The sequence below is a fragment of the Leucopleurus acutus genome (genome assembly GCF_964270905.1).
Source record: "Leucopleurus acutus genome assembly, chromosome: X".
Classification (NCBI taxonomy): Eukaryota; Metazoa; Chordata; class Mammalia; order Artiodactyla; family Delphinidae; genus Leucopleurus; species Leucopleurus acutus.
The window spans coordinates 45,889,719-45,903,168 of NC_139148.1; the positions used below are offsets into that span (position 1 = coordinate 45,889,719).

The following is a 13,450-nucleotide window of genomic DNA, read 5'->3' on the forward strand; positions in this document are numbered from 1 at the left end:
CCTCTTCCTGACTAATATCGTCCATGGTGCCCTTAGACAGTGGCAACTTGATGTCCTGCATCTTGCAGGCCTGTAGCAGGTTGTGGCGGTCACTGCGTTTCTGTTCAAGCTTGGTCTCAATGGCTGTCACCTCCTTCTGTAAATGGGTCATTTCCCTAAGAAGATCCAAGGAGATAGGTGAGACCCAAATCCAGCAAGCTGCCCGTACTACGTACTTCCCCCAGGCCCAGGCCTGAACCCACTCACTTGTTGGCGCCCCCCAGTTTCTTACGAATCTCCTCCATCTCATGGTTCTTGTCATTCACCTCTGACTTCTTGGCCAGGTGCTGATTCTTCAGGTCTTGTAGCTGGGCCATGGTCTCATCTATGATCTTCATGTGTCTTTGTTCCTCCTGGTCCCAGCACGGTGAACAGGACAAGAAGTGAAGGCCTTCCCCAGCTCACCTTGGGATCTTCTCCCATTGTCCCCACCCTTTCCACCAGACAGTTTGCTGGAATCTGTCTTCAATGAGCTCTGCTTTTACAAACCCCATCACCCCTCTGAGTTCTTTTACCTTCTTCCAAATTATTTTGTTGACCTCCCCCTTACCCCAATATACAAGTTGCCTGCTGTAGAAAACTTCAAAGTATAGGAAAAGTATGAAGTAGGAGGAAAATAAGAAATTACTTGTAATCCCACCAGCCAGAGAGAACCAATTAACATTTAGCCTATTTCCCCTCAGCATTACTTATGGACAGGTCTACATAGTTGAGACTAGATTGTAATTAAAAGTCTATATTCTGACTTAATGTTATTTAAGCATCTTTTCCACACCAAGACTACTGTCATGAGCAATAACATCAATGTTTTTAAAACACTCACAAAAACAATACTGTGTACTTTCCATGAGTACATATATATGAATGCAAAAGTATTTAAGTAGGGCTTCCCTGGTGGTGCAGTGGTTGAGAGTCTGCCTGCCGATGCAGGGGACACGGGTTCGTGCCCCGGTCCGGGAAGATCCCACATGCCACGGAGCGGCTGAGCCCGTGAGCCATGGCCGCTGAGCCTGCGCGTCCGGAGCCTGTGCTCCGCAACGGGAGAGGCCACAGCAGTGAGAGGCCCGCATACCGCCAAAAAAAAAAAATTTAAAAAAAAAAAAAGTATTTAAGTAAATGCCTATAAGGTCTGGAAGAATACACCCTACGTGAGATTAGCCCCAGGAAGAGTAAGGGGACTGGGATTGAGAGTGGTCAGTCAAAGGGGACTGTCATCTTACCTATTATGTTCTGATTTTTTTTTAAAGGAGAATGTTTTCATTTTGATCTGAAAGTCACAGAAGGGGACATATCTGCAACTTCCTCTCAAATGGCTCATAAGAAATAATATACAGGGCTTCCCTGGTGGCACAGTGGTTAAGAGTCCGCCTGCCAACGCAAGGCACACGGGTTCAAGCCCTGGTCTGGGAAGATCCCACATGCCGCAGAGCAACTAAGCCCATGTGCCACAACTACTGAGCCTGTGCTCTAGAGCCCAGGAGCCACAACTACTGAGCCCGTGTGCCACAACTACTGAAGCCTGCTCGCCTAGAGCCTGTGCTTCACACCAAGAGAAGCCACCGCAATGAGAAGCCCACGCACCGCAACGAAGAGCAGCCCCTGCTTGCCACAACTAGAGAAAGCCCATGTGCAGCAATGAAGACCCAAAGCAGCCAAAATATTAAAAAAATAATAATAATAATTTTTTAAAAATTAAAAAATAAACAACCTGGGGGACCTCCCTGGTGGTGCAGTGGATAAGACTCCACACTCCCAATGCAGGGGGCCTGGGTTCAATCCCTGGTCAGGGAACTAGATACTACACGCATGCCACAACTAAGTTCGCATGCCAGAACTAAGGAGCCCGCCTGCTGCAACTAAGACCCGGCACAACCAAATAAATAAATAAATAAATAAATAACGAAACAAAAAACAAAAACATCAACCTATGTGCCAGCATTTTGGATTTCCTCATGTATTACTGAGGAGAAATGTATTCTGAAGACTCTCAATGCATGGTGCCATATGGCCTAAGAATGCTGGTTTTGTGCATCATGGCCAGTATCCTTTTTAAAAAAAAAAAAAATCTTGGGTGATGTGATAGGAAACAAATTACACATAATTGTTTTAATTTGCATTCCTTTGATTTCTACTAAGGCTAAATTATATATACGTGTTTATGGGTTATTTGAATCTCTTCTTGAACTGTTTGTGCCACTTACTCATTTTTTCTCCCTATTTAGGTCTTGGTGTTTTTCTTATTTAGAAGAGGGCTTTATAAAGTATGGATATTATCTCTTCCAATTTTTCCTCTTAGCTTTTAGTTTAGTTTTTCATGGTCTCCTTCCTTACCTTTTTGAGCTTTTCTATTTCATTTTCATCTTTTTTCACTGTCTGCTCCCACATGTGTACTTTATCCTGGTCCTCCTTCAGTTGGTTCTTTTCAAAATCCAATTGGATGCCCAAGCGAGTCTTCTGATTCTCGAACTCCAAACTGTGGGGAGAAAGGAGAACTAGGCCTAGGGCACAGGGACACAGTTACTGCTGAATTTTAGTCACCACTCAGCTCATCCACATAAAACTGTCCCCTGAAGTTACAGAACTAAGTTCCTTGGCCTCGCTTTGTAGATATGGCACAAGGCAGAGGAGATTGGGCCAAACTCCATGAATCCTCCTTTAAACACTGGAGCCTCCATTCTGAGTTCCTAGAAGGAGGCACAAAAAGGTCCACCTGAACCCACCAGCTATGATAATTCCTATTTATTAAGCTTCTATGTAATTTACATACATTACCTCTAATCCTCTAATGAACAGCTCCACAAGAAGGCATTATTATCCTAATTTTACAAATGAGGAAACTTGGGCCAAGAGGTAAAAGACCTTGCCCAAGGCCACAGAGCTGGCAAAGTGAGATTAGATCCCAGGTGTAAACACCAAAACCTGGGTTTCTTCTCCTGGCATCCTTGCAATATAATGTGGTGGGATAAGGGGACTGGCATCTCAACTCTGCCATTTACTAGTAATGAATCTCAGACAAGTTAGTCATACTCTCCATGCCTGTTTCCTCACCTGAAAAATGGAAATAATAATAGTACTTACCTCAGAGTTATTGGGAGTTAATATGTATAAAGTCTTTAGAACCATGCCTGGTACACAGTAAGCACTCAACAAATTTTAGTTATCATCACCATCTCCAGGTATACTGGCTGTATTCAGTTCATATTCAGTTCATGGGCTTTCACTCTTTCCAACTACCCCCAAGCCCCCGCATACACCCCTGCCCCAACATTCCAGAATCTCTAAAGGGGCAGAGCTTGGGTAGTAAAAAAAAAAAAAAAAAATGGAGAAAATAGATTTCTGCTAGTTCCCTCCTCCCCATCTCTATAGAAACTCAAGAATATGTAACCAGCATATGCAGATACTAGCAGGACAGGCCGGTCTAACTTTCAACTGTCCCTCCACCCCCCAATATGGTGTGACAGATGCTGCCAGATGTCATGCTAGCAGCTTAAACCTATTAGTCACTATAATCCAAATGGAATGTAATTAACTCTATAATTTTGAGCTATGCAATTTTAAGTTCAATCTCCTAAGCGTGACTCACAAAGCCTTCTGTGATCTGGCCCCTGCTGACCTCTCCAACACCTCCGCCTTCCTCCTGACCCCATTTTTCTGCTCCAGACATTCAATACTTAGTTTGCAGAACATAGTATGCTCTCTCACACCTCTGCGCATGCTGTTCTCACTGCTTGGAACTCCTTTCTTCTGTCTACTGCCTAGTTGGCTAAATCCTACTCACTCTACAGGTCTCCAGTTCATCACTCCTTGGTCTATAAAACCTTTCTTCACGATTGTGAGCAGGTTCTTAGTTTCTATTACAATTTGTTGGGTTCCTCCCTTTTTGGTGTAATCATACCCCATAGTCCATAAAACACTTACGATCACTGTCTGTACAAGACCTTTCCCTTTTCTCCTTTGGTTCAATCTGATTTCTACTCCTATTATCTTCCTTACAGTGAGCATGTACACCAAAGTGACATACAGACATACATACACACACATACGTACACACACATACATACGTACGTATATAACCTTAAAAATGCATATCCTTGTAAAATGTTTTGTTTTTAAATTTATACAAATGTACAGTGTTATAAATTTATCCTATTACTGCCTGTAAATCTAGTTCTTGTCTGAACTGCTACACAGTATTCCATAGTCTGTATAGTCATCACATTTAACTTATACTTCTCTGCAGTGATGGCCGTCTACATTGCCACCGATGTCCCACTATTACAAATTATGCCAAGATGAACAACTTTGAATGTGTCTCTTTGTCACCCTGTGGCTAAGACCCTCTCTGGGATATAGACTCAGGAGTGGCTTTGCTAAGTCATTGGGCTCGTGTAGACTTATTTTCACCAAATACTGCTAGATTGTTTTAATTTGCATTTTCTCTAATTAGGAATGAGATGGAACATCAATTCACAGTTATTAGCCATTCGAGCTTCTCTTTCCATGAAATGCTAATACATCCTCTCTCCATTATTCTACTGGGTCTCTAGGTTTTTCTTTTTCCTTTTGTTGATTTGCAGCTCCTTGAACATTTTCCTCTGTATTTTCTATCTACCTCAAGTACAGCATCATTCTGAAACTGCTGATCTACTTGTTTGTCTCCCTCATTACTCCAAAACAGGAACAGTCTCTGATTCAATTCTATATCCCTTGAGCCTGACTTGGGGGTAGGAGAGCAATGAACAGTTACTGTATGGGTGATGGGCTAGACGAACTGCTGACTGAAGCCCTGGGTCCAGGGGGTGACCTCCTTCAGAGAGACTGTGTCATGTTCATCTATCTTACCCTCATCTCCCCACCCTCTCCAATACCTAGCACAGGACAACTGGGCACAGTAGGTATTCAAACAAGGTTTGTTGAACAAATGAATAAACTAAAGTGGGAAAGAAAGGAGAAACTTGCTTTGTTCTTACTATTCTTCCAACCTGGAACTTTGGTCCTCCTCTCCCACATCACCCATCAGGACAATGACAATAATAAAAGCTAGTATCTATTGGGAGTTCCCTGGTGGTCTAGTGGTTAGGATTCAGTGCTTTCACTGCCATGGCCCAAGTTCAATCCCTGGTTGGGAAACTGAGATCCTGCAAGCCACATGGCGCAACCAGAAAAAAAAAAGCTAATACCTATTGCTCTTAGTAGGTGCAAAGTATCATGCTAAATACTTTATAAGGATTAAGCCCAACCTCTGATCCACCCCAACAATTCTATGTGATAGGTATCACAATTATCCCACTTGACGCATAAGGAAACTAGGGCTTAGAGAGGTCAAGTCACTGCCCAAGATAAATGAACCATGGAGCTGGGATTTTAACCCAGGTAAACCACGTTTAAAGCTGGTACTCTTAATCCCTATACTGTGCCACATGCTTCCATGATGTCCCTGTTAAGGCTGACCTACCATAAATGCCCATCGCTGTAAAAGCTGCTCCCTGCCTTACGATGGCATTTGACTTCCCAGATGTCAGGCTAGGGGCTCAAGGGCACCCCAGTCTCCCCTTCTAACCACACTTCCACCTACCGCTTCTTGGCGATTTCATTCTGCCGCTTCACCTTCTCTTCCTCAAACTCCCGGATGTTGCGCACACCAATCTCCCGACAAAACTCTTCAAATACCTCATCCTCTACCTGAGGGGAGAAGCAAGGGAGAGAAAAGGACCTCTGGGTCAGAGTGCTGCTTCCAGCCTCAGTCCTGCCCTGATGCACATGCTGGCATGGCTCATCCTCTACCAACCTGGTTCATCTTCTCCTTCAAGTCTTTCATTTCCCTCTCTCGACTCTGGATGATCCTCTTGATATCATTGATTCGAGGCCCAAAGTTGGCTAGCTCACTCTCCAGCTTGGACTTTTCCTGAAGGAAACAGGGTTGAGAGGACAAAAGAGACCAGGATCCTTGGAGAAAAAGAGCCACCCTGAGTATACTGGCCCCATGGACAAAAAGGGCTAACTCGCCACATGCTGAGAGAATCTGACTTAGCACTGCTGTTAAGGCTGCATCATCTCTCACTTGGACCATCACATGGCTTCCTCCCTGGTCTCTAGTCAGCCAACTTCAATCCAAAAGGCTGGGCACACAGTAAACATCATTACTTACAGGCCCACACTCCCTCATCAATAACCCCTGGGGCCAGATATGTTTTGGAATTCAGACTTTTTGATTTTAGAAAAATGATACATATACTACATATTACATAACACCTCCAGGGTTAGCTGGGGAAGCACCCATAATCAAACACATTAATATATCTATAAAAGTACCCCCACTCACAGGGACTGAAATATCTGTAGCTCACTTTGAAAACTTTCAGAAGAAACTCAAATATTTGTTGAATGAATTAGTTATGTTAATAGCACCTAACATTTACTGAACATTCACTGGCTATGAGGAATCACTCTAAATACTTCACATATATTAAACTCATTCAATCTTTGTAAGGACCCTATAATTTTACCTCCCACTTTACAGATTAAGATGAAAAAATTGACACTGAGAGGTTTATTTTGTTTTTTTTCCTGTTTTGTTTTGTTTTTTGAGTATTTGCAATACATATGCTTGACAAAGATATTGTTTCTGGAATATATTTTTCAAAAAACTTACAAACCAATACAAAAATGAGCAAAAGATTTGAACAGATACAACACAGAGGTTTAGTAACTTGCCTAATGTCATACAGAGCCAAGATCTGAACCCCTGCTTGTCTGACTCTATGCTATGGCTGGTTCCCCAAAGCAGTTCCCCAAAGGAAGTGGGACAAGTTCCCCACCCCCAGAAAAACCTAAGCCAGGAATGTGAGGATGGCCTTTGGCAAACAGGGCTGAAGGCCAGGCCCCACCTGCAGATTCAGGGCCAGATGTCGTGTCTTGGTCTGTTCTAGGTCACTCTGTGAGTACTTGAGCCGCATCTGCAGTCCGTGGGCCTGAGACTGCACCTGACGTAGTTCTGCCTCTTTCCGCTTTGCCTTCATCTGCTCCTAAAGTGGACGAGAGGGGCTAGGTGGTAAGAAGGTGGCCGGCTGGCCTGGGCTTCGGACCCCCATTCCTAGGGACAGCCCTGCCTATGGCTTACCTTCAGCTCTTCTGTCAACCGCTCTTTCTTCTCTTTCAACTTGTCTACTGCTTTCTCATCCCAGCGCCGGGCCTTGGCCTTCAGATCACTAGCCCCGCCAGAGATCACCCCTGACTTCTGGAACAGGGTCCCATCCAGTGCCACTGTCTACACACAGCAGGGAGAAGAGAGGAGAGGGGAGAAGCTAAACAGAGGAATTGCCAATACTAAGCCTGTCCAGCTCCAATATGGGCAAGGGAATCCATACCTTGTGGCGCTGGTGGCCTCCAAAGGCAATGCGGCGGGCATCCTCCACATTGTCACAGACAAGGGCATTGCCACAAGCGTACTGCAGGGCCTTTTTGATGTGAGGTGGCTCATAGCGAATAACGTCAATCACCAGCTTGGCCCCCTTCAGCTCCCGGAGTTTCTCATCTGTAGGTTTCACCTGTGAGAAGAAGCTCAGTTAAGTGGCAGAACACGGAGGGCTAGGAGGAGCAGCCCTCTCACACTGCCCTGACCCCATGACCACCAGCTTCACCTCCAGGTAATCAAGAGGCAAGAAGGTCTCAGGCTCCCCACGCTGCTCCTTGATATACTGAATACAGTCCCGGCCTGTCTTCTCTGAGTCCACGATAATGGCATCCATGTTCTTACCCAAAACCTTGGTTACTGCAATCTGATACTTCTTTTGTGTGGGTTGGCAGAGGTCAATGAGGCGGCCGTACTAGGGAAAGTCAGAAGAGAAAAGTGAAGCATGAGGCTTTTGGGAGCTGGCTTGGGAACCCCAATTCCCAGCTTGGAAGGGGGTGGGAGCAGGTCAGAATTTCTATCAGGAACACAGCCCCCACACTACGGAAGAAAAACCTACTCTGGCTTTAAAGCAACAACAACTTCAGGCAGTCAGGTCTGAATCCAAAAATCATCTTTCTAAACCTCACTTTTACCATTTCGCAGACCACTGCCACCCCAGGCATTATGCCAGAGACCCTATATGCATTATATCAAATTCTCACAAACACCCAGCAAAGTAAATCTCTTTGTTCAGTTCACTTCCCCCATGTCTCCCAAATCAACCATGGTTCCCTAAGAACTATCAGATAAAGGGTAAGATCTTTAAGGGCAGTGACTGAGCCTAACTCCTCCTTATCAACTCCCCAGCAGTGTCTATAGGAAAGATCAGGAAATAGTTGTGGAACTCAATTAAGTTGAACCCACGGACGGAATTACAGCAATAGAGGAATAATATTTAGGGAATCTGGGGACTCAGGATTTGGTTTAAGAGGCCAAGAGATCTGATAAAGCCTAGCGAATGAGCTGGTTGTTACATGCCAAAGAAGCTCATACTGAAGCCTGCACAGAGCTACTTCCTGGGAGCTAATTCCTGCCCTGTGGCCCCTTCCCTTCCCAAAGTCCTCTCCAGTTTCCCCACCTCCCACAAAGGAGTGGACACAAGCAAGACAAAACTTTTAGGAAGATACAACTGGTGTGATGCAAAGAACACGAGGTTAAGAATCAGAACAAGTTGGGTCTGAACTGCAGTTTTTTTTTCTTTTTTTAAATTTTATTTAGTTTGGCTGTGTTGGGTCTTCATTGCTGCATGCAGGGTTTCTCTAGCTGTGGTGAGCGAGGACTACTCTTCGTTGCGGCGCACGGGCTTCTCACTGCGGTGGCTTCTTTTGTTGCGGAGCACGGGCTCAAAGCACGCGGGCTTCAGGAGTTGTGGCGCTCGGGCTCTAGAGCGCAGGCTCAGTAGTTGTGGCGCACAGGCTTAGTTGCTCTGAGGTATGTGGGATCTTCCTGGACCAGAGATCGAACCTGTGTCCCCTGCACTGGCAGGCGGATTCTTAACCACTGCCCCACCAGGGAAGTCCCTGAATTGCAGTTCTTATACTTATAAGCTATGCTGTTTTGAGCAAGTCATTTAACCTCTCTGACCCTCAGTTTCCCTAGCTGTAAAAATGGGATTAGCAATCCTGTCCTCACAGGGCTGCTGTGAAAATTATCTGACAGTGAGTGTGAAAGTAAGTGCTCAGGAAATGAGTTCCCTCTCCACTCTTACCACAGAGCCAGGGTACAGGCGCTTGATGCTTTCCATAATTTCTGCCTTACGCTGTTGGCGGCTGCTCTCCTGGCGGTCAATGCGTGCATCCCCCAGCTGCTCCATCACCTGGTTCAGCTCCTTATTGATCTCATCAATTCGCCGCTTGGCCATCTCCACCTCCTCTGTCAGCTCCCCCTCTAGCTTCTTCTGCTCCTCGAGGGACTGCCTACAAAGTAAGGAAACACAAGGGTTACCCTGGCTGGCCAGAAAATATTCCTGGCCGAGAGGGACTCTGTGGGTCCTGCCTGGAGAGAGGTAGGACAGGAAGGGTTCACAAGAACAGGCCTGGAAGTAAGAGGGAAGGTTACAAGGCCACATACTTGCTAGTTGTGATGTATTCCTCCAGTTTCTCAATCCGCTTCTGATTCTCTTCAATCTCCCTCAGCTTTTGCTTGATCTTGGCCTGGGAGAAAGACAAATACACTACATCACCATAGGCTGAGTAAGTTAACTCCAAGACCATGGGGCCCTGGCTCATCCCCCTCCCCATGTGCCTGCTCATCCAAGAGCCCAACAGTCATGGACAATGGGTCACTAGTGCAGGAGGCCCATTAAAAAGCAGACACACAGGGACTTCCCTGGTGGTGCAGTGGATAGGAATCCGTCTGTCAAACAGGGAACATGGGTTCGATCCCTGGTCCGGGAAGATCCCACATGCCGCAGAGCAACTAAGCCCATGAGCCACAACTACTGAAGCCCGAGCACCCTAGTGCTCGTGCTCCGCAACAAGAGAAGCCATCGCAAGGAGAAGCTGGCATACCGCAACAAAGAGTAGCTCCCATTCGCCACAAAATGAGAAAGCCCGCACGGCAGCAACGAAGACGCATCGCAGCCAAAAATAAATCAAATTAAATCTTAAAAAAAAAACAGCAGACACACAGATGGTGTTCAATGTGGCTCTGCTAACTGATGGGGTCACCCTGGGCCCTATGAAACCCTCTCATAGGTGTTCTACCCAGCCTGGGCTAACTTCCTCACCAATCAAGACAGGCTCAAACCAAAAAAGTGTGGGCTAGACTGCCCAGGTTCACGTCCCAGTTCTGCCACTTAATAACCTTAGGCAAATTACTTCACCTCTGTGCTGTACTTTCCTCATTTGGAAAATGAGGAATTAAATGACTGCATACATGTAAAAAACAGTGTCTAGCACACAGTGTTTGCTAGATGTTAGCTATTGTCATTACTGTTAAGCTATCATTACTTCCTTTTCTCTGGACCATCATTCCTAATCTTGTACAGCATGCCCACCTCTGTCTCTACTTTCTTCCGCTCTTCCAGATCCAGCCGGTCCTGGTCGGCCTTCTGGTCTCGATTGAACTTCTCAAGCTCCTGCGCCAGGGTAGCTGCTCTCTTGCTGGCTTCTTCTTTCAACCGGTGGTATTTCTTCACCTGTGTCAGGGACAAGGAAAGAGGACAGGGATGACCAAGTCAGTCCATGTCAGCCCAGCGATCTCTCTACTCCCGCCCCCCCCACCCCCGCCCAAGAGCTTACCTGATTCTCCTCCAGGGTCAAATCTCTGCCCTGACTCTGACTCTCCTCTTCCATCCGTTCCTCAAACTCCTGCCGGGCTTTCTCCACTGACAGCATCTCCTTTTCCAGCTCATCCATGTCACCTTTACGCTTCTTGTAATGCTTCTGAGCATTCTGTAGGGACTTCTTGGCTGCTTCCAGCTTCTTGATTTTGTGGGAGGTATTCTCCTTGGCTTTGATGTACTGAGGCCGCTTCTGGTTCAGCTCTGAGTCCTTCTCCCTTTTGCCAGAGGGGAGGGGGAAACCAGTTAGCACTATGGGAGAAGGGAGGGTTCCAAGGCTTTTTAATCCAAAGGGGGCCTAAACTCCAAGCCTCAGGGAAGTGCCTAAAAGAACAAGGGCCTGATGCCCCACAGATCCTCAAAACAGGGGCTATTCCCTAGAAATGCATTCCAGCCACTCTATAAGGTAAAGCTACCACCCCTGCCTCAACCCTAGCCAGGCCAGGCCCCTCAGTAACAACTCCCAAGAGTAACCTGTGTTCACGTAATCTGACTTAACCTTTTCAAATTTCTGTCCTTTAAACTTCAAGCTCCAGTTTTCCTCTTCTAGGAAGAGACTACCAGCCACGAGTGGCTTCCCATCACTTCCTCTCACTTGGCAAAGCCACCACCCCTTTCAAGTTCTCATCTTCTGAGTACCTATCTACCCAGAGTCTGAGTACTTAAATACTCTATTTGTCTAAAATGCAAGTCAACAAATGTGTCTGATTCTAGCCAAAGCAAGTCAAGGGGAAGATAGAGAAACTAGTACAGGCACTGGGCTCTGGGCTCAGAGGAGCCCAAGGAAACAGCACAGCCTCTTGGCTTTCCACATGTCACATGCCCAGGCCTGCCACTTACTTGATCTCCTTCTCAATCTGCTGCTGTTCCCGCATCATTTTGCCCAGCTCCTTCTTCTTCTCCTTCAGCTCATCCTCTACCTTGTCCATCCGCTTCTTGTCCTTCTCGATCTCCTTGTTCTTAGAGGCCAGTTCTTTGTTGAGTTTCTCAATTTCCACTTCATTATGATAAAGTTTGAAAAGTTGCAACTGTACCTGAGCTCGCACCACCTCATCCTTCAGGCGCTGGTAGCGGTCAGCCTGTGCAAATAGGGGTGTGGAGGCAGGGGTGCATCAGTAAGGCACTGGCTTCAATCTGGCCTCTCAGAGCCCAGAGGCAACCTGGCCACCTACCTCTTCTTTTTCTTGTTTGGCCTCCTTGCGTTCAGCTGCGATGTTTTTTTTGCGATGGTAATTAAACTGCGTGTCCTCTTCAGCTTTCACCATTTCCTTTTTTCGCTTGTCATATTCCTGGGCCAGCTCCCCAGAGCGACTGATCTCTTCAAAAAGAGCTGTCCTCTCTTTGGGGTTCTTCATGGCAATAGATTCCACAGCGCCCTAGTAAAGGTCAAAACACTCTCCCCACTTAGACCCTAGCCAGCCCAGTTCCCGCTACCCACTCCGACTCAATCATTCAGAAAAAGTTCACTGATCCCTTCCCCACACTGGGTGCCACATTTCACCATTGAGCTTTGAGGACATATTCCCTGCCTTTTGAGGTACATGGGGAACAGAAGAGATAGAAGCAGAGACAACACCGTGTGTTACGTGCAGTGACAGCAGTAGCACAGAAAAAGAACTAAATGAAGCTTGAGTGTAGGAGACTGGTAGGGGTACCTATGTAGGAAGGTTTCCCAAAGGTGACATCTAAGATGAGTTTGGAAGATGGGGAAGAAACTGACCAAGAAAGTAAGAGAGGGGGCTTCCCTGGTGGCGCAGTGGTTGAGAGTCCGCCTGCCAATGCAGAGGACACGGGTTCAGGCACTGGTCTGGGAGGATCCCACATGCCGCGGAGCAGCTAGGCCCATGAGCCACAAGTACTGAGCCTGCACGTCTGGAGCCTGTGCTCCGCAACGAGAGGCCGCAATGGTGAGAGGCCGCAATGGTGAGAGGCCCGCGCACCGCGATGAAGAGCGGCCCCCGATCGCTGCAACTAGAGAAAGCCCTCGCACAGAAACGAAGACCCAACACAGCCAAAAATAAATAAATAAATTTATTAAAAAAGGAAAGTAAGAGAGATGAGGTTATTTCACGTAGAGGAAAATTAATATTGCAAAGGCCTGCAGGCTAAAGAAAGCAGGTGAATTTGGGGAACTGTAAAAGCCTTAATTAGGCTGGAGGGCAGGGCTAGAAGGGAAGAGTAATGGCATATGAGGCTAGTGAGGTAAGCAAGAACCAAAGGGTGGTGTTTCATGAATGACAGGAGTTGGATTTCATGCTAAGGCAATGGTTCTCAAACTTTAGTGTGCATCATCATAACCTGGACAGCCTGGGAAAACACAAATTGCTGGGCCCCACCCCATAGTCTCTGCCCCTATAGGTCTGGGGTAGGGCCTGAGAATGTGCATTTCTAACATGTCCCCAGTTGATGCTGATCTGGAGACTACAATTTGAGAACTGCCATCAGAAGGCAATGAGAAATCACTGAAATGTTTTAAGGAGAGGAGGGAAAGAAACATATTTGTGCTCGCATAAGATGATCCTGGCCTAGGGGATGAACAGGAAGGCGCAAGACTGGAGTCGGGAAGCACAGTGAGGAAGCTGTTACATTAGTTCAGGGGAGAGATGATGAAGCCAGAGATGGAGCAGGTCCAGTGGGGATAGAACAAAAAGCAGGTAGCCAATAATTGTTAAAAA

The 13,450-nt window shown here is 46.5% G+C and overlaps 1 protein-coding gene across 1 annotated transcript in view; it reads right to left on the bottom strand.

Moving 5' to 3' along the window:
- Positions 1 to 13,450, bottom strand: part of SMC1A (structural maintenance of chromosomes 1A) — a 32,209-nt gene that overhangs the window by 12,861 nt on the left and 5,898 nt on the right. Inside the window, exons 4-18 of the mRNA XM_082864975.1 lie at positions 11,948 to 12,151; positions 11,616 to 11,854; positions 10,735 to 10,993; positions 10,491 to 10,631; positions 9,563 to 9,645; positions 9,201 to 9,408; positions 7,680 to 7,865; positions 7,407 to 7,586; positions 7,160 to 7,306; positions 6,927 to 7,064; positions 5,828 to 5,944; positions 5,615 to 5,721; positions 2,371 to 2,512; positions 247 to 392; positions 2 to 155 (exon numbers count right to left, since the gene is read on the bottom strand). Coding sequence (XP_082721101.1) covers positions 2 to 155; positions 247 to 392; positions 2,371 to 2,512; positions 5,615 to 5,721; positions 5,828 to 5,944; positions 6,927 to 7,064; positions 7,160 to 7,306; positions 7,407 to 7,586; positions 7,680 to 7,865; positions 9,201 to 9,408; positions 9,563 to 9,645; positions 10,491 to 10,631; positions 10,735 to 10,993; positions 11,616 to 11,854; positions 11,948 to 12,151 — 2,451 coding nt within the window. The remainder of the gene's footprint in view (position 1; positions 156 to 246; positions 393 to 2,370; positions 2,513 to 5,614; positions 5,722 to 5,827; positions 5,945 to 6,926; positions 7,065 to 7,159; positions 7,307 to 7,406; positions 7,587 to 7,679; positions 7,866 to 9,200; positions 9,409 to 9,562; positions 9,646 to 10,490; positions 10,632 to 10,734; positions 10,994 to 11,615; positions 11,855 to 11,947; positions 12,152 to 13,450) is intronic.